Source organism: Peromyscus californicus, unplaced genomic scaffold, assembly GCF_007827085.1.
Source record: "Peromyscus californicus insignis strain IS unplaced genomic scaffold, ASM782708v3 Scaffold_6__1_contigs__length_162567912, whole genome shotgun sequence".
Taxonomy (NCBI): Eukaryota; Metazoa; Chordata; class Mammalia; order Rodentia; family Cricetidae; genus Peromyscus; species Peromyscus californicus.
The window spans coordinates 2,264,780-2,290,199 of NW_026294584.1; the positions used below are offsets into that span (position 1 = coordinate 2,264,780).

The window sequence follows — 25,420 nt, forward strand, 5'->3', positions numbered from 1 at the left end:
TTTGTTGTGGTTTCTCTGCTGATATTAGTGTCAGCCTGGAGTTTTCTACCAACCATGGGCGTTCCTGGACCCTACTCCACACTGAGTGCTTGCCTGAGATCTGTGCGGGCCCCCACCTCCCACACAGCACTGTCTACTCCTCTGAAAACTACAGTGGGTGAGTAAACATGCTCCAAGGTTCCATTAAAAGGTGGAATCCATATTGTGCAATAAAAAACAGTGAGTAATTTGAAGACTAGGCATTTTATATAATAGTTAAGTAAACTGACTTCTCCTTAAGAGTGGTATTATGAAAATAAATGCACAAATATTTTTGCCAAGTCCTAGCATGACCGCACTTTATGAGATCAGTTATCCTTTATGTGTGATACTTGTGTTATGGATTATATGCCTCATGGTTATTGCTTTTTAAAAGATATTGTATTGCCAAAATACAGACTTAAAATGAGTAAAAGAAAGATAACTTTTTAAGTTAGACCTGGTCAGATCTTACTATGTGTAATGGTGGTCAGTTTCACTTTCCACATAATTTAAGGTCCACCACACACCCTTTTGTGGACTAGTATAAAATTAAAGATGACTCTGTAGAACTTTGCCAGCTTACAGAATAAGCACTCATTACACAGTAAAATATTTACAAGGCAAAATTAAGACACAGACTCCACAGGTGAGGGTAAATACTTCATTAATTGTGGTGTTTGTGCACGAACAGAAGCAGGAAACTCACAGGCATGTAAGTTAATTCAGAAGATGGGAACATAGCTGCAAGGCTGATGCTGGGCTAAATTTCTTGCAGGTGGAACCGAGTCACGATTCCCCTCCCAAATGCGGCACTCACCCGAGACACCAGGATTCGCTGGAGACAAACAGGAGTAATCCTCGGGAACATGTGGGCAATTGATAACGGTTCGTGTCTGTGCCTGTCACAATCACAGGCCATTGATGTAGACAGTCAGCACACACATCCCATTTCTAAGTCGTGGTCTTGCGATTCATTAACCAGCCTTTCTTCCCTTCCTCCTTTGCATTCCGTTAGAAGCCCGCGGATGCACAATCAGAAAAAAAAAGGCTGTGTAGTCAGCAATATTAGATGCTGAAATGTTTCAACATACGTAATTTTAAAATGCTTAAATCCCTAAAATTCAAATTCACAGTTGATGACAAAGGATAGCCTAACATTTTCTTGAATTTTATGCAAAATTAACATAAGTACCATGCTGCATGTATTAAAATAAGACCCATTCTTCTTAGTAACTTCCACAACATCTGGGTCGCTTATCTTCTGGTTCCAGACACTACGCAGAGAGGGGAACATTGTCTCTAAGATACTCGAGAAACCTACCCTGTTTTCAGAAAATGGCATGAAAGGAATATTTGGATATCCATAAAAACTGTTGACTGGGCTGTCGATCATTTCCACACAGTTTAAAAGCCAGTATCACTATGCTACAGTGTACATGTGTGTGTGCAGTAAGAGACAATATTTTAAGCCATTAGGTTACACGGCTTTTCAATTGTTTTTAAACACCAATAGTGTTTGCTTGTTTATTTTGTCTTGACTTCTAGATAGATTTGTAGGACATATAAATTTGAATGAAAGTTTTATACTGCAAGGAAGAAGGCCCGTGGAGAGGAAGACAGATAGGAATAGAAGGAAGGGCAGAATGTCAGTACTTAGGCAATTTAACATACCCTCTGACTTGGTTTGTCCTATTTTATGAAACCATAGTTTAATGCTGATTTTCCATGTACTAATCTTCTCTTTCTCTCTTTGAATAATTTAAACTCTGAGAAACTAATTGCATAAGGTTCTTAAATTTTGAAGATAACTCCCAGGCAAGATAGCTTACCCATATGCCAATATGAAGTCTATGTGATCTATATAAGCCCATGATATTAAACCTAGTGTATAAACTAAACTATCTGAGGTTTAATTTGTTAAAATAAAGTTTCTCCACTGGTAGAATATTTGCATAGCATTTTAATTACCACAGCTGCTAATGGGCTCCAGGGTATGTGCCCACTGGGCACTAGGATATGAATAGATTTTTTCCTAGTGTCATTCTATGTAAGAGTTCTATAATGAATCTTTATTACTTTTAATAATCACAAAAGAAGTTTAAAAACTAGTAATAAAGTGAAGGGCAAGTATGAGGAAATTAAGACTATAATGAAACATATGTATGCCTATGTACAAGTGGTCCTAGTTTCCTAAAAAAGAAGCAATTACAGCATAGTTTGGGGTCAGGGACCACCCAGCACCATGTTTGAGTCTCATGGTTCATGGCGGTGGCACAGTGAGGAAAGATTCCCTTCAGTTCTTCCCTGTGTGAACCTTTCCAAGAACAGGCTCCGGCCCCTGGCGTTTTCACAGGATAGGAAGAAGACCCACATGTCTCCCAGAAAGAACACCCTGCCATCTCTCCCATTTAACTATCAAACCCTAGAATTACATCAAGGAAATCTAGGGAAAATGTGGAGAATTGTGTCAAGGGAGATACATGGAGAAAAACATTAGCACAATGTCACAATTTTGTTGAGCACTTCAGAAATAATCTTGAAAATATTGACAAAATGGAAAATCCTAGGGTAGGCTATTTCTGTCTTATTTTTACTTCTCTATGTTGATGAAATAATGAAGTCAGGAGAGGATAATAATTGAGTATAATTTTACTGTCTTTGAAAGCCTTATGCTATTGATGATTTTGTTTCTATGAAGGCTTTTCAATCTATGATGTGGTATTGAGGCCCCAGGCAGCATCCAGGGTAACTGCCTGTTCTGTCCCTCAGCACGTGGTGGTGGAAAGTGGAGCCTCCTGGACAACAGGGCAGGACAGTAGTGGTGGCTGTGGTGATTACAGTCACATGATGCAACACTTCCTGAACATGGCACAGCTACTCTTTTCTCTGAGAAAGGTCATCATCCCGCTTTATAGAATGGAGACAGTGAGGCTTAATCAGGATAAATCATTTACCCAAAGTTTTCCGGGCAAAGCTAGAATGTCAACCCATGATTAGCTGATACCTACAGCCAACACTTTTAACCAAACAGTGCACTATCTAATCACTTCTAAGTAGGCAGTTTCCTTCAGCAAGAGATTTTGTATTGCAACTCCTTAGATTTTTCTGCACATACTAATTGGGCACAGGGATTATGTGCTCCTGGGAGTTGAGGCCACAGCAAAGTTTATTTTAAAGTAAATTGTTGGAGTATTTTTATGTGACTATAGGACAGAAGAGAAAGTGATAATTTTTCATGCCTGAAACTGAGTATTGTAGACCCTTAGCAACTACTGCATCTCTGCTCCCAATTGGTTTTCTCCCATTATACTATTGGTTATTGATTATGCTCATTATAAAATCCTTATATCTTTATTTGTATTAAAGTCTTACTACCTCAGATACAACCTTGTAGGTCTTTTCACTATGCAGAAGATTAGACTTTGAGTCTATACTATCACATTGTCAGTCAATCCAGCATTTAGTGGGGAGACTATACATTACGGAGAAAGCTTTGCTCAACAAGACATTCTTTTTTGTTTGTTTGTTTTGGTTTTGGTTTTTGAGACAGGGTTTCTCTTGTAGTCTTGGTGTCTGTCCTGGATCTCACTCTGTAGACTAAGCTGGCCTCGAACTCACAGAGATCTGCCTAGCTTTGCCTCCCGAGTGCTGGGATTAAAGGCGTGTGCCACCACCACCCAGCTCAACGATAGATTCTTAATGTTGTTCCATATTTCCAGGGAAGAAGAACTAATATTTAGAAATATATATAATGCTCATCTATGATATTGTATATTTTCTCTCAGGTAAGAATAGAAATTATAGTTGTGGTCTCTCCACTTTGTGATGCATCAAATAGATCTTTTATTTCTCCCCGAAGGAGAGACACATTACAGGACATCCAAAGCACAAGCACTAGCAATCTGTCTGTAATTGCTGGGGCAGAAGACATTGCAGTAAGGAATATAAATTACACAACCCTGTTCCTGTGAGTACAAGCATTAAAATCTTCAAAGAATTATTTATGGAAATTAAAACAGATCCAGCATATTGTGACTAAGTGCTCACACTGCCTCCTGGCTCCCTGCATGTCACATCAGATACACACAACAGGCCATGTTTCTGCTTTCTAAAATTATATTGGGAACTATGTCACCACCTTTTACATGACTTCTTTCTCCCTATAGTTTATATAGGTCCATCGTGTCTCAAATTCTGTTCTGGCAGAGGACAATGCACTCGACATGGTTGCAAGTAAGCATTTAAAAATTATGTTTGATTGTCCCTTTATATATACACATTATGTATATATACATATATTGAGGACATGAGCCTTTAAATGTATTTAATATTCTTTTTTAGAATTTGAGTTATTCTTTAAAAACTAAAATCAGGTTACTTGATGTGGAATCACTCTGTGTGTGTGTGTGTGTGTTGTTGTGATATGTGTATGTGAGTATGATGTATATGTAAGGTGTATGTGCATGTGTTGAGCAAGGGAGTATATGCAAAAGCAGGGGAAGATATAGAGTGTCCTCATTCTGTTACTGTCTGTCTTATTCCTTTGAGACGGGGTCTCTCACTGAACTGAGGACTAGGCTAGCAGCCAGCGAGCCCCGGGGACCTTCTATCTCTGCCTTCCACACCCCTGGATTGTAGTCACGCATGTGGCTACACTTGCTCCCTATATGTGCTCCAGCAATTGGACTCAGGACCTCAGGCTTATACAACGGGCACGCTTACCCACCGGTCCATCTCCCCAATCCTCAAAATGAGATTTAAATGTAACTTAAGTACAATTTGAAAGTAAAGTTAATTGATAAATTTATATTGGGCTAAGTTGTAAAAGCTGTAGTATCCCTCATGTAAATTTGTAACAAATCCAAATCCCTCATAGCTGGATTGTTAGCTTTTCTGTGCATTTTTAGAGAACAATGGTGCCGACTATGAGTATGAAGTAGTATACTAATAGGGTAATATCCAGTTGCCACTAGTGAGTTGTGTTACATTAATACCAAGAACAGATAGTCACATTTATTATGTCATTTCTGTATTAATATTTAATTCTAGATCTCTTGTAAATTCCTGAAGCCACAGGCCATCTTTGTCATAGAGATAAGTTCTCAACACCTCAAAAATAATTAATTGGGTAACTAATTAATGAATAGACAATTTACAAGAGAACTTTGAACCTGCATGTATAGAAATTATGAGACAATTGTAAACACTAGGATTAATGTGTCAGGTTAATTTCTAAAGCTGTATTTTATTGGATTCAATTAACAAAGAGATCACTCTGTAAAATTAAATATTTTGTGAAGTATGTGAGGAATTGAAAAATTCTATTTATACTTTAAAACTAAATATGAACATCCAATGTTTTTATTGGAGGAGTCTTGTGTGCACCCTGAGGTGTGTGAGTTTTCAACTCTGTGTATGTTTGTGCGCGTGTGTGTAGAAGTCAGAGGACATATTGGGGTGTCATTCCTTAGGAACCATTCACCTTCATTTTCAAAACCAGGTCTCTCTCTCTCTCTCTCTCTCTCTCTCTCTCTCTCTCTCTCTCTCTCTCTCTCTCTCTCTCTCTCTCTTTCTGTCTGTCACTCTGTGTCTCTGTCTCTCTAGTCTATGTGTGTGTATATCTGTCTGTCTCTGTCTGTCTTTGTCTGTCTGACTCTGTCTCTCTGTGTCTGTCTGTGTGTGTTTGTCTCTCTCCGTCTCTGTCTCTCTCTGTCTTTCTCCCTCTTCCTCCCCCATCCTTGGGTTTGAGGTTTCCCAGCTAGGCTACACATGCAAGCCCCATGTGTATGGGGATCCTCCTGTCTGTGCCTCCCAAAGACTAGGATTTAAAATGAGCACCATGACGCCCAGTTTTTATGTGGGTGCTGGGACCACACTCAGGTTCTTGTGCTTGTGAAGTGCACGCTTTACCAAGGGAGCCATCTCTAACTTTTAAGATAAACTCTTGCCCCGAAGTTGCTCATTAACTCTTTGAAACACTAGCTCTTTTCCTCAAATTGCTGTTTTTTTTTTCTGTTATCTATAATGAGGCCATCTTTTTTTAAATGCATTTCACATGAAATTAACACAAGAGAAATTTAAATTGTAGGTCTATGCTTTTAGAAACTTTCTTTACATCAAAAATTGTCAGGAATAAACATCTTCTCTTTCTAAAGTTTTACTGAAGTTTGACAATTGGAAAATTGCTTTTCTCCATATTCTGGTGATATTTTCCATAATAGTGATTACCTTAGTTCTTCTGTGGGTAGGCTAAATTTAACCATTGCCTCTTTTTCTATGAATATATGGTTTATTGAGCTAGAACAAAAATTACACAGTAAAGAAATTTATATTCAATGTCACTTATTCTTTGGAAGCAAATCTTGAACTTGGAGCTTCCCCACCTAGCTCTAATCATCATTATCATTATTTTCTTCCCCACAACACTTTCTGGCTTGTGTTCACCTTGAGGCTGAATTTCTAAACTGAAGTTCACTTACCTAGTGAGCCCAACCCTGTTGCAGACCCTCGTGAGAAGGGACTGTGGGGACACCTCAGGAGTATTACCTGTGTGTCTCAACAGTGGGAGGTTTTTTCCTGACATACAGAGTGAATATGTGACCACGTTTGGAGGTAGGTAGATGAACTAATAGTGGTCATGTTAGGAGTCTGATAGTTTCCTGTCACTCCTAAGTTGCCAGTGTGATTGTTGGATAGCAAAGAATCTGCTGTTTGTCTTTAAGCACAAATGGAGTCTCTGTTGAGATTCTGTCCCAATTAGACAATCTTTTTAAAAATAGACTTTCAGAACTATTTTATGGGAAGAGACTCCAATGTGCTCTGCATCTAAATGGTCACCTTTCTCCCAATCTAGTTCGAAGAGAACATAGTTAAGATGCACAAAGGTATATTTACCCTGAGATGCACTCTGCTAGACTTATTGGGAAACAAATTCCAGTTGCTTGCCATGGTAAATCACACTTACACTTCTTGTTCATCCAACTTAGCTGATGCTTTCTAGTCTCTTTGGAAATTGCTTGGTGACTCAGAGGATGAATGTATCCATGAAATAACATGTGTAGAAGCTGAGGCTCATTAACATGAGCAGTAGATAGGCATTTTCTGTCCTTCATTTTTCCCTAAAGCTGTTTGTGTTGCCAAGAAAACCCTTGAACGTCATGCTGTATTAGTTCTCGGCATTTTAGGGCTGAGCTTTTTTGTTACCTGACAAAAATGGTATACTTGCAGCACCAGAAAGTACAATGTACATCAAATTTGGCTTTTTATTTCCACTTGATCTCATATTCCGTAGACCTTGTAGAAGGCCATTGTAGGCCTTGGTTTCAGAAACACTGCCAGAGAGCATTCTCTGAGTTGAGCCATAACATCTACAAATTAGGACACCACTGTGTGGGAAGGTTGTTTCAGATGTCAGGAAGTTTAAAGGCTTTAGTAAAAATGCACCTGCACCAAAGACACTGATTTCATTTTATAAGTCAAAACTATACTAAAGCTAACTAAAGTATAAAAAAGTTTCCTACATTCAAATAATAATTCAGCTATGATAAAGAAGTTTGCTCATTGCTAAAAGATGGAGAGGGTACAGCAGATGAGGGGGTCCCTGCAGGTGTCACACAGGGAAGCAAACCCCATAAAGAGATGAGAATGAAAACCCCATGCAGATAGACTTTGTCAACCTGGATCAGACTTCAGGGAGTCTAATGTCAGGGAATTCATTGTCAGCATCTTTAAAACACAGTACAATTTGGAAAAATGTTTCCAGGCAACAAACAATCCAATTTCAGGTGCACAATAATGGTTAAGGTGTGACTATGTAGAAACTCTTGTATAAAGTATGTGTGACCGTAAGGGTGGGTTCTATAGCTAAAAGGCCTAGAATCTAGTGTGGTCTCTGACTGATAGCATAGAGGTCAGCAGGCCATAAAGTATGTGTGACATCTCCATTAAGGATGGGAAATGGTCTGGGGGGAAGAGTCTGGGATAATCATTCTGGGGAATGTGGGTGAAGTGTGCCTCTATAGCAAAACATGGGTGAGCAGATAGCAAGAAGGTCACCAGGTTGTTAACAAAATCCACCCCCCTCCCCAGCCTTCTAGGCAAGAAAACAGGTATTGTATCTCCATTGAGAAGAGGCCCCTGTGTGTTTAACATTCCTGGTTTTCCTTGATGCTTCTCTGTGAGTGCAAGGACCTTTGTGCCCCCCAGCAGGCCACCTAACATAAACACAGCTCATTCTCACTGAGCAGTCAGGCATTGGAGAGACAAGTTGCACTTTCTTGAACCACTACTAAATTGGGAGCCATTGAGAAGCAGCGGTTCTACTGAGGACTTGCATCTAGGTCAGAGGTGTGCAGTTTCCCTTTATAATGCCAGACTAGGTATGAGGTGCTTAAGGAAATACTTGTTTTCAAAGCCTCAAAATATGTAAAATAATTCCTTTCATAATGTTGGAGGAAACTCATTCTAGATATTTTATAAGAAGTGTTTTTTTTTTTTTTGGTTTTTCATGTTGTTTCATAAAGTTTATGAGCATTATGAATAAAATCATATGTGCTTACAAGGATTTTAAGTTGTCAATGTGTGCAGAATTGGGCTTATTTTAGGTAAGTGCTAACATTGGTCAGAGGTTAATGCTGAATTGTTTTAATTGTAGCTTTTTACAGTAGGGCCCTTCAGAGATTAAATTCTCCTAGAATATGTACAGTCAATTGGCCCCTATCAAATTTTCAGATTCAGTATTCTCCAAAGACCAGTGAGGCTCGTTTACTGTTCACTCAATCCCTGGTCTCTGGCTCCCAGACACACCAACAAGCTCAGGAACGTCCAAAGGAGGGACTGTCAAGCTCAACAGGACCCACAGCTTAAGACTCACCTCCAGTTCATTTCTTTCAGGTGTGACCCAGGATTTTCTGGCCCAGCTTGTGAGATGGCATCCCAGACATTCCCGATGTTTATTTCCGAAAGCTTTGGCAGCTCCAGGCTTTCCTCTTACCATAACTTTTACTCTATCCGTGGTGCTGAAGTCAGCTTTGGGTGTGGTGTCTTAGCCAGTGGTAAGGCCCTGGTTTTCAACAAAGATGGGAGGCGGCAGCTAATCACATCCTTTCTGGACAGCTCACAGTCTCGGTGAGTGTGGGTGGGCTAGAATGTCTACAGAAAGCATGGGGTTGAGTTTGGATTGATTTTCAGTTGTGCTTTTTTCTTTTACCAGGTGGATTTATCTTCTCATCTTTAAATAGGCTAGAAGGATGCTTAGTTTATTTAGAATTAATTTGCTCTAGTTTTTAATAAACTAGAAGATTCACCAGTGACTTTGAGCTACTAATGACTGACAGTTGTTTAAAAAATATGAGATGTTCACATCAAAACTGTGTTCTTAAGCCAAAGGCTGGTTAATTATTCATGTAGTTTATTTATTTGACAGCTTGCAGGGGCTGATTAGATTTACTCTACATTGTCCCTTCCCCCAATGCCTGATAAATAATGCAGAAAAGGAATGATTGGCATTTTAAGTGTGTGTACACAAGTACATAGTATACAAATAGGCAAGAATATAGATTTATTTTATGGATACATCTGTATATATAAAATACATACAAACCTCTTCACTTATTTTTACATCTCACAGTATAATCACTTATATTTTATAAATTAGTGACTATAAACCTACAGCTTTTGAGAAGTTCATTTAAATGTGTTTGAAATTCTTTGAAAACATAACCTAAGTTTATCAGTAAGAATGTTAATGTGCTGACTAATTATGAATGACTTCTGTCTAGGTTTCTCCAGTTCACACTGCGGCTGGGGAGCAGGTCTGTTCTGAGCACATGCAGGGCCCCTGACCAGCCTGGGGAAGGAGTTCTATTGCATTATTCTTATGACAATGGGATAACATGGAAACTTCTGGAGCACTATTCATATCTCAGCTATCATGAGCCCAGGTATGTCAGGATACATTGACAAAGATGGGTAGTGTAGTATTTCCTTCCATTTTGCAGATGACCAAATTGTATAAGACTGCGTATTCTTCTGTTATAATGAACAATTGGTAAACCATATTTTTTAATCTATGTGTTCCAATGATTTTGATACTTCAAAGAAATGTGTTCTTATATTTTGAAATGTGCATCTAAGGAAACTACTTTGGTGTTTAGGAAAGAAATATGACCAGTACTGCTATGCTTAACTATAATGTAAGCTATTAAAAATAACTTTTATATGACACTTATTTACAAATACTGTTAATATTTGATAACATTTTGTTATAATAAATTACACATAAACATAATGATAATTCATTAAATCTGATAACCAATGTGTTTTAAGTTTTTCACACAGTAAAATTAAGTAGTAAGCACAAGTAAATTTTTCTGGCATGTGCTGAGTCCCCGACAATGGCATGTATGAAGATACAAATATTATCATTTCCTCCAGCCACTTTTATTTCCCTCTGCTTTTGTGTGTTTCATAGCTATATACACCTGAAAGGGTACCATCCTTCAGTGTTGACAGAATGGTACCCACAAATGTTTCAGAGACACTCCACCCTGCTGGAATACACATGAAAATCCTTTAGAAAGAACAAAGGGGGAGAAGGAAGGGAAGCCTCAAAATAAGGTGTCAGTGTACATACCGTCAGAGGTGAGACCTGTGTCTCACCCACAGTCACGGACAGAGAGCTCACACTGCTTCCTTTCCGGAAAGGACCTTTCTCCTGGGATATGAGGAGGCAGGCTTCGGTCCTCAGAGTTTGACCTGGCACCATGGATGATAATACATGCTACATGTTTTACCATTTTGCCAGGGGCCACTCCCAATTTTAATCATTTGCAAATAAGATGACACCTTTGTTTATACAGTGAAGTAGTATGCAACAGAGACAATCACTCACTGTTTGTAACTGAAATGTTACACACTTTGACAAATTTTAAATGTCCCAGCTGTGTTGGATACTTTCTTCATACATGTAAAAATGTATAGCTAAAGTCTCTTCATCCCTCAGAGATACACAAGTCCTATAGAAATGTCCCAGGGACTCTCCATAGTTAATATGAACCAATCAATTAAATAAGAAACAACATGATGAAATCATGAAGAAAGCATTATCATCCCAAGTGAACTTGACCTAATGCCCAGCTTTTTTCTGACAAGGATGGACAGCTTCAAAATTCAGTAATAAATCAATATAATGACATTTCATTAATCTTTGTTGATATGAAAAATAATGACATATTCAATGTGCTACTGCAAAGGTGTGTTTAATTTTGCCCACCATTTGCCAGCAACACTCTTCTTGTAAACAGAATCAAGGTGACTCTTCAGTGTTAGGAATGTGTATAGTCTGAGAAATTGAGATCAGACGAAAGGTTTTCTTTTTCAGAAGAATGTGGCAGTGCCAGCAAAACACTCGTTTTCTACATATGAACATCTAACCGCAAGACTCCTTTTCCCTCTCTCTCTCCCTCACAAATATTAATAAAAGCTGACATGGCAGAAGTGGAATTTGATATATTCCAGGTGCTAAATTATATTCTTCATGATAAATAATACAAACCATGAAAATTTTTCATAAAATTAAATATATCTTGATGCCTTTAGCCATTTTGTCTGTTTTATTCAGTATAAATTGCTTCCTGTAAGGCTCTTTGAATTCTATATTATCTCTTAATGCCATAGTTGTTCAGAAATGAAAATGGGCCGTATGTTGATCTTCTAGCTGGCTCACTACTATTACTAAAGGAGTGTCTGTGATTCATTCAAAAAAAAGGAACTACCTGTTTATGTATAAAATCTGAAAGCTCATAATACGTCTAATCTGAAATAATATCTTGTGAACTAATTGGTACTTTTATTAGTGTAAAATATTATAATTCTGTTAAACCTTAATTTTGTTTCACCTTTTTTCTTACTTATAAGTGTTTGTATATTCTAAAATTACTTAAAAAAAATCAAATCTTGGTCAATTTTTATGCCTTGATTATTTATTGTGTTTGATTCCTTATTTCAAGTTACCCAATTCTGTAATATATAATTATAATATATAATTATCAGACTTTAAAAAAATAATTTCATGGCCAGGCAGTGATAGTACATACATTTAATCCTAGCTCTTGGGAGAGAGTTTAGGGCCAGCCTGGTCTACAGAGGATAGCCAAAACTACACAGAGAAACCTTGTCTCAAAAAACAAATTCATGAAGGCTGGGGGAGGTGGCTCAGTGGATGCAAGGTTGAATCCCCAAAACCCACATAAAAGCTGGTCAACTATGGCAGGTGAGTGCAGTTCCAGTGCTTACAAGGCAAAGCTTGGATTACCTGAGTCACACTGGCTAGCGAGACCAGCAGAACTCAACTCCAGGTTCAGCTAGAGACTGCCTCAACAAATAAAATGAGAATTGATCAATCAAGCAGGCCACCCAACATGAACTTCCGGCTTCCACACGCCTGTGCATTCATCTGTGCACATATCCAAAAACACACACAGGCCAAAAAGAAAGAAAAATGATACAACACCACCCACATGAACAATTGAAGCAGAAGTTTAACTTAAGTCTCTGTATTCTCACTGAGTAATATTTTAATCCAAGTTTCCATAGCTATTCCAACCAACTGCTCTAATATGTAAAGAGCCATGACATCGTTAAAATCCCTCACCCTCTTGGCAGATGTGATGTGAAGTAGAAGACCAAGGATCAAGAACCAAGGTTTCCAGGTCTTCCAGCCATTTAGCTTCTGCTTAACCCCAAAAGGGCTGCTTGGCCTCCCTCTCCCTCTGTCAGTATTCACTGGGGACGTGCACCGTCACCATGTGTCAGCGACTGCTTTACATACTGACGTGTGGATGAAAGATGGACAAAAAGGTTTCTAGCCCTGGCCATGATGTTTCTGTCCTAAAGTCACATGTGCAGATGCTAAGACACATAAGGCACATAAAGCAGCTTTCCCTCTGGTTGCAGAGTCATCAGCCATTAGCTGACAGCACAGGACCCTGACCTGTGGTATTGTGTTCCCCAAAATATTGTGCATGCTAATAAACTTATCTGGGGTCAGAGACAAAACAGCCACAATATTAAGCATAAAGGATAGGCAGTGGTAGCATACGCCTTTAATCCTAGCATTCCAGAGGCAGAAATCCATCTGTTCAAGGATACAGCCAGGCATGGTGACTCACGCCTTTAATCCCAGGGAGTGATGGCAAAAACAGAAAGATATATAAGATGTGGAGACCAGAAACTAGAAGCGTATGGCTGGTTAAGCATTTGGCTGGTTAAGCATTTGGCTGGTTAAGCATTCAGGCTTCTAGCAGCAGTTCAGCTGAGAGCCATTCGGATGTGAGGACACAGAGGATTCCAGTCTGAGGAACCAAGACCAGCTGAGAAGTTGGCCAGGTGAGGTTAGCTGTGGCTTGTTCTGTCTCTCTGATCTTCCAGAATTCACCCCAATACCTGGTCTGGGTTTGATCTTATTAATAAGAACTTTTAAGATTCCTGTTACACTGACCCAAGAGTCTAACTACAGACCAAGAATTGTAGCTCCTCGGTTATGAAAATATTGATCTCTTTGATTACTGTTATGTGCATATACATAAAATATTCTATTTTTAGCTATTTTTAAACTCATTTCTGTTCATCAGAGAGCTTAAATGCATTTTAATTTATTAAAATAGAAAGAAATTATAATTTTCTAATAATATGATGCTAATCAAAATAAATTAAGCCAATGCCTGATATTTGCATTATTTCAACCAGTTGAAATATAGTTCAATTATTTAGTTTCATTATGCATATTATGAATAAATATTTGTGCTTGTATAATAAATACTATTAGAAAAATAAAAGTGAAAACTATCAAAAATGCTTAACTTAGCTATCTACTTATATTAACTGTCATCTAATTAGTTCTATTAATAAGAAGGTTATCAGATTATGGAAACTTTTAAAACCATAAATGTATTTAGATATGTCTTTATAGTTTAAGTTTTATGAATTTATTCTTCTGTGTTTCTATATTGATTTTCCATTATTTTTTAAATGTGTTTTCTTGTGTTTTAGAAAACCCCACCCAGCTGTGACTGTCTGTATAACCAGTGGTGGCACTCATGTTCTTCTCCTCATTTATTTCTATACAAGCTGTTAAGGGAAAATAGATACTAATTTTCAGTAGATAAACCACATTTCCAAGCTATAGTTTTAACATTTTTGCATGAAAAAAAAATGAGAAGCAGTCTCATTTCTCAGTAAAGCTAGCCTTAGACAATGAAATTTTAAATACTTCAAGTTATCTATATAGTCACTTGGCCTAAAAGTGAGTGAAGTTTTTCTTTCTCTTCACTCACTGAAAAAAAACCTCCTCAGACCCTCCAGCATGCAGTCACTGCAAGCATCTCTCCTGGAGTTTAACTACGGATGGAGACAAATGTTCCCTTTGCTGCTCCTTTCTCATCTCACCGGTGTGTGGGTGTGAGCAGCATGGTCCTGTGATTTATGGAGCTTTCAAGCCAATGTCATTGCAGAGGCAATTAAAGTGTGGTTTCTGCTGCTGTTACAATAATTGCTCCTTGAAATTAGATATTATTCTTAATTTTCACCACTTGTCAAATACAGGTTTGTTGTTACGATGTTGGGGCACAGCTACTGACCTGTGTTCACAATGGTAAACTCAGGGGACCAAGAGAGCACCATGCTCCCGTCTGCCTCACAACTATAATGTGTAACAAGCTACTCATAATCAACACTTTGCCACTTTAACAACTACGTTTTAATGAGTTACTTTCTTTGAGCGCCCATGAATGAAAATGCAATCACATTTTTTGATATGTTTAGAAGAAATTGTTGGAGAGGTGCAGCAAACCAGACATCTCAGAAGAATGTATATGATAGAATCATTTTTAGTACCATACTTCAGGGGTCAACTTTCCTGACTAATTTTTTTAGTATATCCAATCTTGGAGATTGGAGTTTTAAATAATTCAGTTTATTCTACTACTGATTTGGCTTGGAAGTGAGGTTTGTAGTATAAATACTTATAATTTAAGACAGCAAGATATCTGAATTTTAACTTTTTCCCTTTAGAATAATCTCTGTAGAACTACCAGATGATGCGAGACAGTTTGGAATCCAGTTCAGATGGTGGCAGCCATACCATTCTTCCCAAGGAGAAGATGTGTGGGCTATTGATGAGATTGTCATGACCTCTGTCCTGTTCAACAGCATCAGTCTTGACTTTACCAATCTTGTGGAAGTCACTCAGTCTCTGGGATTCTACCTTGGAAATGTTCAGCCATACTGTGGCCATGACTGGACACTTTGGTAAGGATTATTGTTATAATTTGCATTAGTAAGCAGAGCACATGGATGAACTTTTAGTTCATTCTGCACTTAGTCTGTTGAAAAATTTGACTGAACATGGTACATTAAAAAGTTAGTACTGGGGCTGGAGAGATGGCTCAGAGGTAAAGAACACTGGCTGCTCTTCCAGAGGTCCTGAGTTCAATTCCCAACAACCACATGGTGGCTCACAACCATCTATAATGGTACCCAATGCCCTCTTCTGCTGTGCAGATATACATATAGACAGAGCACTCATATATATAAAATACATTAATAAATCTTTTTATTTAAAGTTGGTGCTATATTTATGTCTTCAAAATGAGGACAAAAACATAAAATTCACAGATTTGAATAAATATAACATTTCATATTAATTAATTAAAGATTTTTGTCTTCAAAAATTATATATAAAGACACTCTTCAAAAAATACCAATAATTAAAGTGATCACAATATTATTCCTTCATTGAGGACTGTGATGATCATACTCTGTGTGATATTACATTAGTGACTGGTTTATTAAAATTTCTTACAAGAAGTTCTATTTTCATGCTGTCATATGAAAAGTTCCAGAAGCTTTTCAACCCTGATTTATTAACTTACATGTTCCTTTTAATCCATTTTCTCATCTAGTTAATGACACCAATGGAGGTTCAATATTGAGGGATATCCTAATTAAGATAGTCATTGTTTTTAGATTCTCCTTCCAGTGGTCACTTACAGATTTAATTATCTAACAAACAGTAAGTAAATAATTTTAAATATAATTAGTACTTCATTAACACCATGAAAGATAATCCAACAGTGACTAACAGTGTGAGTAACTGGTGACTTGACAGGGAATCCCCACGGTCCCTCAGAAGAGACGACCTTAGAGCCTGTCAAAGCAGCGCATGACTGAAATCCTCGCATTTGAGAAGTGGGAGCATGGGGGTCAAGTTCAAGATCATCCTCAGCTATACAGGGGGTTTCGGGCCAGCCTAGGCTACTTACATGAGATGGGGGCAGAGGGTTCAGAGACAGAGATTACCTTTGGGAATTTGAGAAGGTGGACATGATATATCTCACTGACTGGAAAGTTGAAAAACAAGGAAATTCCAGACATGTGGAAATCCACAGGAAGAGAAATCCAGCTATGAGAAATTCTGTGGAAAAGGGTGCTAAGACAAGAATTACTGAGGACAGTGGTGGTGGAGCCCACGTGTTGAGAAGATGAACGGGTATCAAGAATGGAAGCCAAGATATGTTCAGAGACATTATAGTGTCTTCTAGACCCAAGAAATTCCCAGATTAAGACTTAGGTCTAAATGATCCCACAGCCTTCGCCATTGCGCCCACTGCCCCTCTCTAGATTCCTTTTAAACTGTAAGCATGACCAAGGAATCACTTCCTAAGAGACTTTTAATTTCTATTGAGTCACGATCAGGCCCATTTAATTTCCTCCACATGAGTCATGCTGAATGCTAATCATTGCTATTGCCTCCAGAGAGTGTATCATAAATGACCCATCAGGAACCTTATCATAATTAGAGGTAAATTTTACACACCAGTGCACAGAAAATTACCTTTGATTGGAACTGTGCATGTACAGTCACATCTGACACACAGCAGGCTAAAATTTTAGCATTGAAACGACAGCTAATGGAATGGAAATACAGCTGGTCACTTTTGCTACAAGCATGTCAGACTAGAACAGTGAAATTTCTACTCAAACAACTAGAGACAGTTAAACCACATGTTCTATTTGATAGCCTCAGGTGCCTGTGTGTGTGTATGTGTGTGTGTTTCTCATTCCTAAGCCTATAGTTCCAAAAACTCAAATAAAAGAGGAAAGGTAAACAAGAAGATATGAAATACAGACTAAAATGAAATGTAATAGAATTTGATGCTTCTGAAGTTTGAGTGGCCTGAATTAACAGTTAATCAGATTGGTCACGTATCATAAAACGTATGTCACAAAATTGTGTAGTAAGATTTTTTTTCAGCCCTTAGCTATAACAAAGAGTCATATCATGAATGCAAGTCCTGTATCATGTTTATTTTCATAAATAGTTAACATCTGCTCAAATAAACTCCAGAGTTGCTGAGCATTTTAACTTAACATTTGAATTGAATGCAAGATAACCGCAGTTCAATTTTTGCGCTTTGATCAAATCCTGTGAACAATATCCTTTCACACAAGTCTGATGAACATTTTAACTCACCACTGCTTTCATTTGTGGAGATTCATTTACTTTATGAAAATACAATCATAGTAATTCCAGAAAACCAGAAGAAAATATAAATAAGTGTGCTATCCCCATGGACACCCTGAGCAGCACTGTAGGAGTTTTATTAACAGCAGCATGTGAGCAATCCGACTTGACTTTCTGATGCTCTCTAAAGCAAACGGAGTTCTCTTGGTCGTGAGACATCAGAGGAGACACTCTGCCTGTGATAATGAGACTAGAGAAACACATTAACCATTTTTAAAAGGACATGAAAAACTGTTTACTGTTCATTAAATTGAAGCAACATAGAAGGTCTCAAACTGCTCCCATTTTCTTAGTCAATGAGTTAGAATAAAACTCTTTTTAATGACACTGTTTCTCTATTCTGCTGTTGGGAAAGACATTGTCTAAAATTGGATGCAAGCTTGTTTGGCACTGTTTTTCAAAAACACTTATTACAATATAGAAATTTGGGAGATGATATTGCAAACTATGTATTATTTTCCCCCAGTCCTTAACAGTAGTGATCATTTTTTCATTTAGCATCTTTTGAGCGTGTTATCTTATTAAGTAAAAATTCTTTAAATGTATTTGAAAGCATAGCCTCTACCCTACAGTGACTTTGTTTCTCTCAAGGGAAATGTAGACACGGTCTGTACTGAAAGACTGGTGTTAAATTAATGATTGTTGGCTCTTCCCAGCTGTGTGTTCATTTGGTTCTCATTTTAGACTCGTGACTTTCCATGAGCATGGATTGTTGTTACCAAGGCTGTTCTCCAGGGAAAATGTGGACAATTGCTTTTTCATTAGAACTATAGTTAATATGCTGTAAATCACTTAGAGTATGCTATTCTAAACCACTTTTTTTCAGTAGGGAAAGAAATTGCTTCTAATTCTTGGCAATGCTTTCCTTCTATTCATTAAATCAGAATCTGTATCTGCTTTCGTTTTTTAAAATAATTTTGAAATCTCTTACAAATATTTCTTAAATCTTTTCAATTGAAATAGAATCACATCGCTCACCCTAACCTCTCTTCCTTCTAGCCCCTCCCAGCTACCCTCTCTCAAATGTTTCTCATGACCCCGTTGACAGCCTTTTTCTTTGATTGCTATTGTTACTTACATACATGTATGTATGTATATGTACAAATATGTCAATATAAACTGCTGGGTCCATTTTATTGTATATATATATATATACAATATATATATATATATGGTTTCAAAGCTGACCGCTCTGCATTGGACAGCCAATAAAGTAGCTCGTCCCTTGAAAGGCTGACTCTCCTTCTCCCTAGAGTCATTTTTTGCCTGGAGTTTTTGTTTAGGAGGGGACCCCATGAAAATTCCCACCTACCACACAGCATTTCCATTCCTAGGGGAGGCTGTTCCACAGCAAACTTCCTGGTGTTCTGGATCTTACAATCTTCCTGTCCCCTCTTCCATGATGTATCCTGGGCCACCATGCAGGAGCCATAGATGTATCTGTTGGAGCTGGGCTCCCCATGATCTGTTGATCTCTGCATCGTATGTAGTTGTGGTTCTCTGTGATGGTCTCCATATGCTGTGGTGGCTTCTCTGATGAGGGTTGATAGCTACACTTATCTGTGGGTGTGAGGATAGGATTTAGACAGATAGGAATCACTCCGGTCACGCAAAGTGGCAGTAGTAGTCTTTTCTACATTCCATGACTGCACTCGCCCCAAAAAGCTGGCTGGGTTTGTAGTCCCAGGCATGATTTCCCTCCTCTTGAGTGGGTTTTAAGTCCAACTAGAGAGCTGTTGATTGCCACTGACATTTGATTGGCACTTACTGCAATTTTATGTATATCTTGCCATCTGGTCCTTTCTGTGGTTCCTAGGTGTTGCAGCTGGGCAGAGCTGTTTCTTTCCATCCTTTTGCAGCTTGAGTAGTACTTTCTGGAACCATGGGAGTTAGACCACAGAAAAGAGGCTTTCAGGTCGGTCGGATCCTGCTTGAGTCATAGGAAGCCTGTGTCACAGAGGCACACCCTCAACCCCTGAGAAGCAACCAAGGCCTACATAGATAATCTATGCTGTTAGAGGAACTCATAACCTACACTGACCAACCATTTGAAGGGAGGTGGTTGCATGATGCTGGAGTTTTTGTTAGACTGTGGTTCTTGTGGGGAACACAGTGTACACACACACACACACACACACACACACACACACACACACACACAAACACACACAAACACACTATATAAATATATATGTATATATCTATATATTTAGCTAAATACAAAATAATGATTCCTTAAAGCTTTATCAAATGACCTTGATGTTATTTGTTCCTTGTCCCCCACCTTTTCCTTCTGTACTGACCTCCCCCTCCCCCTCCCCAGTTGGAACCCCCTCCACATCACTCCATATCCCACTTTATATCACCTGCACCCTACTATTCCCCTCCGAAGGCACCCCAAGCTATGGTCCCTTTATACTTGACTTTTTTCTGTGGTTATTCCATGTAATATATTCATATCTGAGGATCTGGAGCTAGGAACCACAGATGGGAGAGACCATGCAGCCTTTGTCTTTCTGGGTCTGGGTTACCTCGGTCAATATGCACATCTTAGGGTCACAATGGAATTATCTGAGGTTTGCAAAGATTGCTCCTGACTGACACATTAGTGATAATATCAAAGGATATTAGCATCCCTTTGTCCCAGCTAACGAACTGGCTCGCTATACTGGGTGCAAAGACATTGTTCCCATACAGTTTTAGTTTAGCACATGTACAGTTGTGATTGAATGGTTGCTGTAGCATATAGGGGTTGGTATAGTAGAAGTAGAGGCTTTTAAGTTATACAAATGAGTTCAGACTCTGACACTGCTGCTTGGAAATTTGGAAACTCAAAGCAGGGAGGTTTTAATTAATGAGGAATTTTGAGAATCTATTTTGATTGAACGTTGATTTAAGAAAGTTGCACTGAAGCAACTCATGAAAATTAGGAATACCAAAGTCTCATTATGAAATAATGTAAAAGCAGACATTTCTGACTTCTCACCTTGTCTTTGCCCTGCAGCACATCCATAACCTAATGACTTCTAACCCCAGCCACTGACCTATCACCTGACCTCATTCCAGTAAGGGCCCTTAATAATGAGTTAGGAATCAAGCATATAGTGAGATCACCCATGGGCACATTCTACTGGACCTTCTAGAAGATGACATTTTAATTGTCTCGTTTATTTATTTATTTTTTTATTAAGAAATATTTTTATTCATTTTCCATCCAACCACAGATCCCCTCTCTTCCTTCCTCTCACTCCTCCTCTATCTTCCCCCCCAACCCACCCCCCTCACTCCCTCCTCCAAAAAGGTAAGGCCTTCCATAAGGAGTCAGCAAAGCCTGGTACATTCTGTTGAAGCAGGTCCAAGCCCCTCCCCCTGCCTGCAGGCTGTGCAAGGTGTCTCACCATAGGTGGTGGGCTTCAAAAAGCCAGCTCATACACCAGGGATGGATCCTGATCCTACTGCCAGGGGCCCCTTAAGCAAATCAAGCTACACAACTTCTCTAATTGCCTCATTTTATATCACCAAACATGATCCCCACATCAAAATAATAACACCAGAAATTCCAAGACTATATTTAGTTTTTCTGAGCTTCAGCTTTTCAACTATAGAATGAGAGCAATAATATCTGTGACAATTAGGTGGGAGCACACATGGGAAGTCCATGCCACATTCTGTCTTTGTCTGTGTATTACCATTGTCTGACTGAATGGAAGAACCTGTCTGTATGCTGTGCTCATGTCCAGAGTGTGAGAAGCATTCTTGGATTTCAAAGATGAATAGACATAATTTTGCCTGGTTAATGTGAACAAGCATGTGTTTAAAGAGAGCAAAGTAAATGTTTTAAGTAAGATTTTACATATATAGATTAGATTAGATCTGAAAGGGGAGAGGTATATAAAAGAAAGGTTAGTGAGCATACTTAATGTTCTCAGTATTTTTATATCAATCACCTATATCACTACCGTGTGTGTTATCATAGACAAGATCCAAGGTGAGTGCTGAGTGGTTAGGTTACCAGGAACCCAGACTTATCCTCACTGTGACTAAAAAGAGGACATCTGCAGTGCAAAGACAGAGAAAGTACTGTGCCTGATAATAATTAAAGCAAAAATTAACATGAGATAAGAAAAATCTGTCATTTGCAAATCATTAGTGGTACTTAAAGAAAAGTAAATTTAATTAAAACAAGAATTAAGACTATTCGTGACTTACAGAAATGTTTATAGGCTTTAAAGATCCAGTGAACTCATTCTTTTTCATTGTGACTAATGTTACTTTATTTATTTTTAATTGAACCTTTCTTTTTCTTTATATAAGTAAATCATGAACTCTTGTCATGTTAGGTTTATGTTTTAGAAAGAGAAATGTTTTAAAGTTTGACATGAAAATAAAAAAGGAAAATGAAGAGCAATATGAAGGAATTAAAATTAAGGTAGGAATGACAAAAGATACCAAGGAGAAGTGGGTAGACAGGATGTATGTTGGTATGAGAGGACACCCTTTGAAACTCAGCAGCTTTCCCATGAGCACCTGGTAGCACAGTCAGCCCTGGGAACTAGAGATCTAGGGAGAACAGCTACAGAGTGGGTAGGCAGCCCAACTCAAAACCATGTATTCAGGACATTCAAAACTTTGTGTTAATATCTCATGGGAGGTCAAGAAAAACAGTATGGACAAGAGAACAGTATTTGCTTGTATGCTTTATGGAAAGCAGGAGCTACATGGGCAAAACTCCAGGGCTAAAGAGGATGCTTAATGCCTGTTTATCCCAAATAAATGAAATGAGATTCATTTAGTCAGACTTAGGAGTGTGCATTTGTATACCAAGACACTTAGCAGGTTGAGGTAGGAAAATTGCTTGAGGCCATGAATTCTGGCAAGGCTAGGCAAAATAGTGAAACCTGACCTCAGAAGAATAAAAGAGACTAGAGATATGGTTCAGAGGTTAAGAGCACTTGCTGATCTTCCAAAAGACCCAGATTCAGTTCTCAGCTCCCATGCTGGTGGCTCATTTCCTAGGGGATCTGACATCCTCTTCTGGTGGGGATCCTGCAAACACATGCACATACACAGAGACAGAGATACACATCAGTAAAAATAAAAATAAATATTTTAATAAAAAATAAGTAGGGCTGGGGATGTATAGCTCAGGGAAAGATCAGTTGCTTGACATGTGTAAGACCTGAGTTTAACCTCTAATTACTACAATAAATATTTTTACAGCACCTACAATGGATAAATAGAATAAATAAATAAAAATTCCTTTGCTATGAATACTAGCACAGAGAAAAGCCATGATCTTTTGTTATAGAGCAGTCCTGAGTAATAACTAAAATTTTCAGATATATATGTGAGAGACTGACTTACGGTTAGGGCATTTCTAGGCTCTAAGAACCTTCTGGAAACAACAGTAACTTGTAGCATTGGATGACTAGCAAGATTTTCCAGTGGACCTAGAAAGCTACCATCAGAACTGCTTACTAAAATTCCTAATGATTCTGTAGGAAACTCAGACACACACACACACACACACACACACACACACACACACACACACACACTCATACATACACACACATACACACACACACACATACACACACATATACATACACACACACACACACACACACACACACACACACACACGGTGGGGAGAAGGAGGGAGAGAGCATTGGACACACACCTTAGAAGCATTAGATCATACTTTTTAAATGACATCTACATCTCATTTTATTACATTTTCATTATTTTTAAAATGTGTTTAGTGGAAGTTGAGTCTTTTCCACCAATAGATTTTCATTCCTTTACTCCATTGTATTGGTCTATATAAAACTTGCCAAAGAGGTGGCTTGACACTAATGTAGGGATTGTGTTGTTGGTAAATATGGGCAAAGGAGAGGTCACATTAGTACTTAGGTGAAACTTTAGACATCTCTAATTCCTTAGGGTATATAGATTTATTATTATAAAATATTGTAAGTTATATAAGATAAAATTATTACTGCAAGTCCTTTGTAAAATTAACTGATCTATAAAATGAGAATAATAGCCAAGTAAAATTCTTTAGGATTTTTCTTTAATTAAACATCAACCTATAATTTATATAGAAATTTCATTATTCAGTATTTTTAAGCAAGTGTAGACTCTTTCTACAAAGTCTATTAAAAAGAGCATCAAATCAGCTAAAACTGCTGATGAAGGAAGACAGTCAGATGAGGCAGCTCCAGAAAGTTGCGTGGACCACTGCTTCACTGTAAATGATTAGTCTAGAAATCATAATGGATGGACAGGTAAACACACAGAAAGTCACTTCCTGTTACTCTCAACAGCAATGAAGAATGTTCTCGGTACCTCTAAAAATTGTTAATATAATTGAGTATGACCCTAATAGATTTATAGGTGATTTCCCTAAACTGCAGCCTATTTATTAAGCTTTTTCACGCTAAAGGTTTCATTATATGAAGTTTTTCATTTATTGATAGACTAATTTTATACATTGAACTATTTATTGATGGCATCATGGCACGGTTAATACAGAAAGTGTAGCAGTCAGTATTGATGATGAAGATAGATAGAAAAGCCCTTTGCTTGTATAGCTCACATTCTAAGGAAAATGGCCACAGTGAACAAACACCCATAAGAATGTTCTATATGATGATAAGGCTGAGAAGGAAAGGGAATGGAGTTCTGGATTACAGGAAAGGAAAACGGGGCTGTTTAGAACGACAGTGAGGAAAGCCCTCTGGGGAGGCATAGTGTTCAGAGTAGTGCAAGAGACCAAGGAATCTGGAAGAATAGGGGGTCAGAGGGACTCACAAAGAAAGACTATGGGACAAGCAAGGAGCTTGGTTGTGTTGTGGCCCTGTAGAGCAATGTGGAATACTGGGATTGTTCTAGCAGCTATCAAAATCCAGCAAATAGTTTGGAGCAGAGATGTAACATGGTCTTACTTAGACTGTTAAAAGTCATGGTGGCTGAGGTGTTGAAAGTGGCCAACAAAGGCGACAGGAGAAGCAGCAGGAGTTCAGGCAGGTCACCAACACCATCTGCATGTGCTGTGATGTGATGTGATGTGGTGTACTGTTCTGTGGTCTGATGTGCTGTGGTGCTGTGCTGTGCTGTGCTGTGCTGTGCTGTGCTGTGATATGGTGTGGTGTGCTGTGGTCTGGTGTGCTGTGGTGTGATGGTGGCACTGGACAAAGGGATTCCTTCATCTATTTTGGAGGACATGTTGATGATCAGGACCTGCCTAGGAGCAGATATGATAGCTGTTTCCCAAGATTCAGGTCCTATTGATGTCAGGGAGATAGGTTTTTCAAAATCATTCCTTTCTCCAAACTTAGATTGTCCTAAATATCTTCCTTTGTACTGAGAACCTAAGGACAGTTTCCACTCAAGGAGGTAACCACAAACCAAGTTAATGGGTTGAAAAACTTACATTTGATGGGTCTAGTCTGTGGTTATGCCTGGCTTGTTGAAATGGAAATTCGGTAAGCTGATACAATTTTTTTCTTCATACAGTGGTTTACAACATCCCTCAGTAGACCTTGGGTCATGTGGCTGGTCAGGTTCTGCGGCCTCCAGCTCTGCTGGCCACCTCTCACTCAGTCAGTCCATTACCTCTTCAGCATGCCAAGCTTTTTCCTCCCTCAACACATCACCATGGCCCAGTCTGGGCCCAGTGCCAGGCCACCAGGCTTTGTCCAAGTCTGGAAAACGTCTGTCACCTCTAAAACGGGGCAAGAAAATTGCAAGAATGAAATGTCTATAAACACATTTTGCCAACCTCATTAATTGCTGAACTTAATAAGATTTTGT

The 25,420-nt window shown here is 38.5% G+C and overlaps 1 protein-coding gene across 5 annotated transcripts in view; it reads left to right on the top strand.

Moving 5' to 3' along the window:
- Nucleotides 1-25,420, top strand: part of Reln (reelin) — a 460,226-nt gene that overhangs the window by 311,467 nt on the left and 123,339 nt on the right. For all 5 annotated transcript variants that reach the window (XM_052719248.1, XM_052719250.1, XM_052719251.1 and 2 more), the window contains exons 15-20: nt 29-157; nt 797-906; nt 4,188-4,254; nt 8,914-9,147; nt 9,801-9,962; nt 15,091-15,327. In XM_052719248.1, the coding sequence (XP_052575208.1) occupies nt 29-157; nt 797-906; nt 4,188-4,254; nt 8,914-9,147; nt 9,801-9,962; nt 15,091-15,327 (939 nt within the window). The remainder of the gene's footprint in view (nt 1-28; nt 158-796; nt 907-4,187; nt 4,255-8,913; nt 9,148-9,800; nt 9,963-15,090; nt 15,328-25,420) is intronic.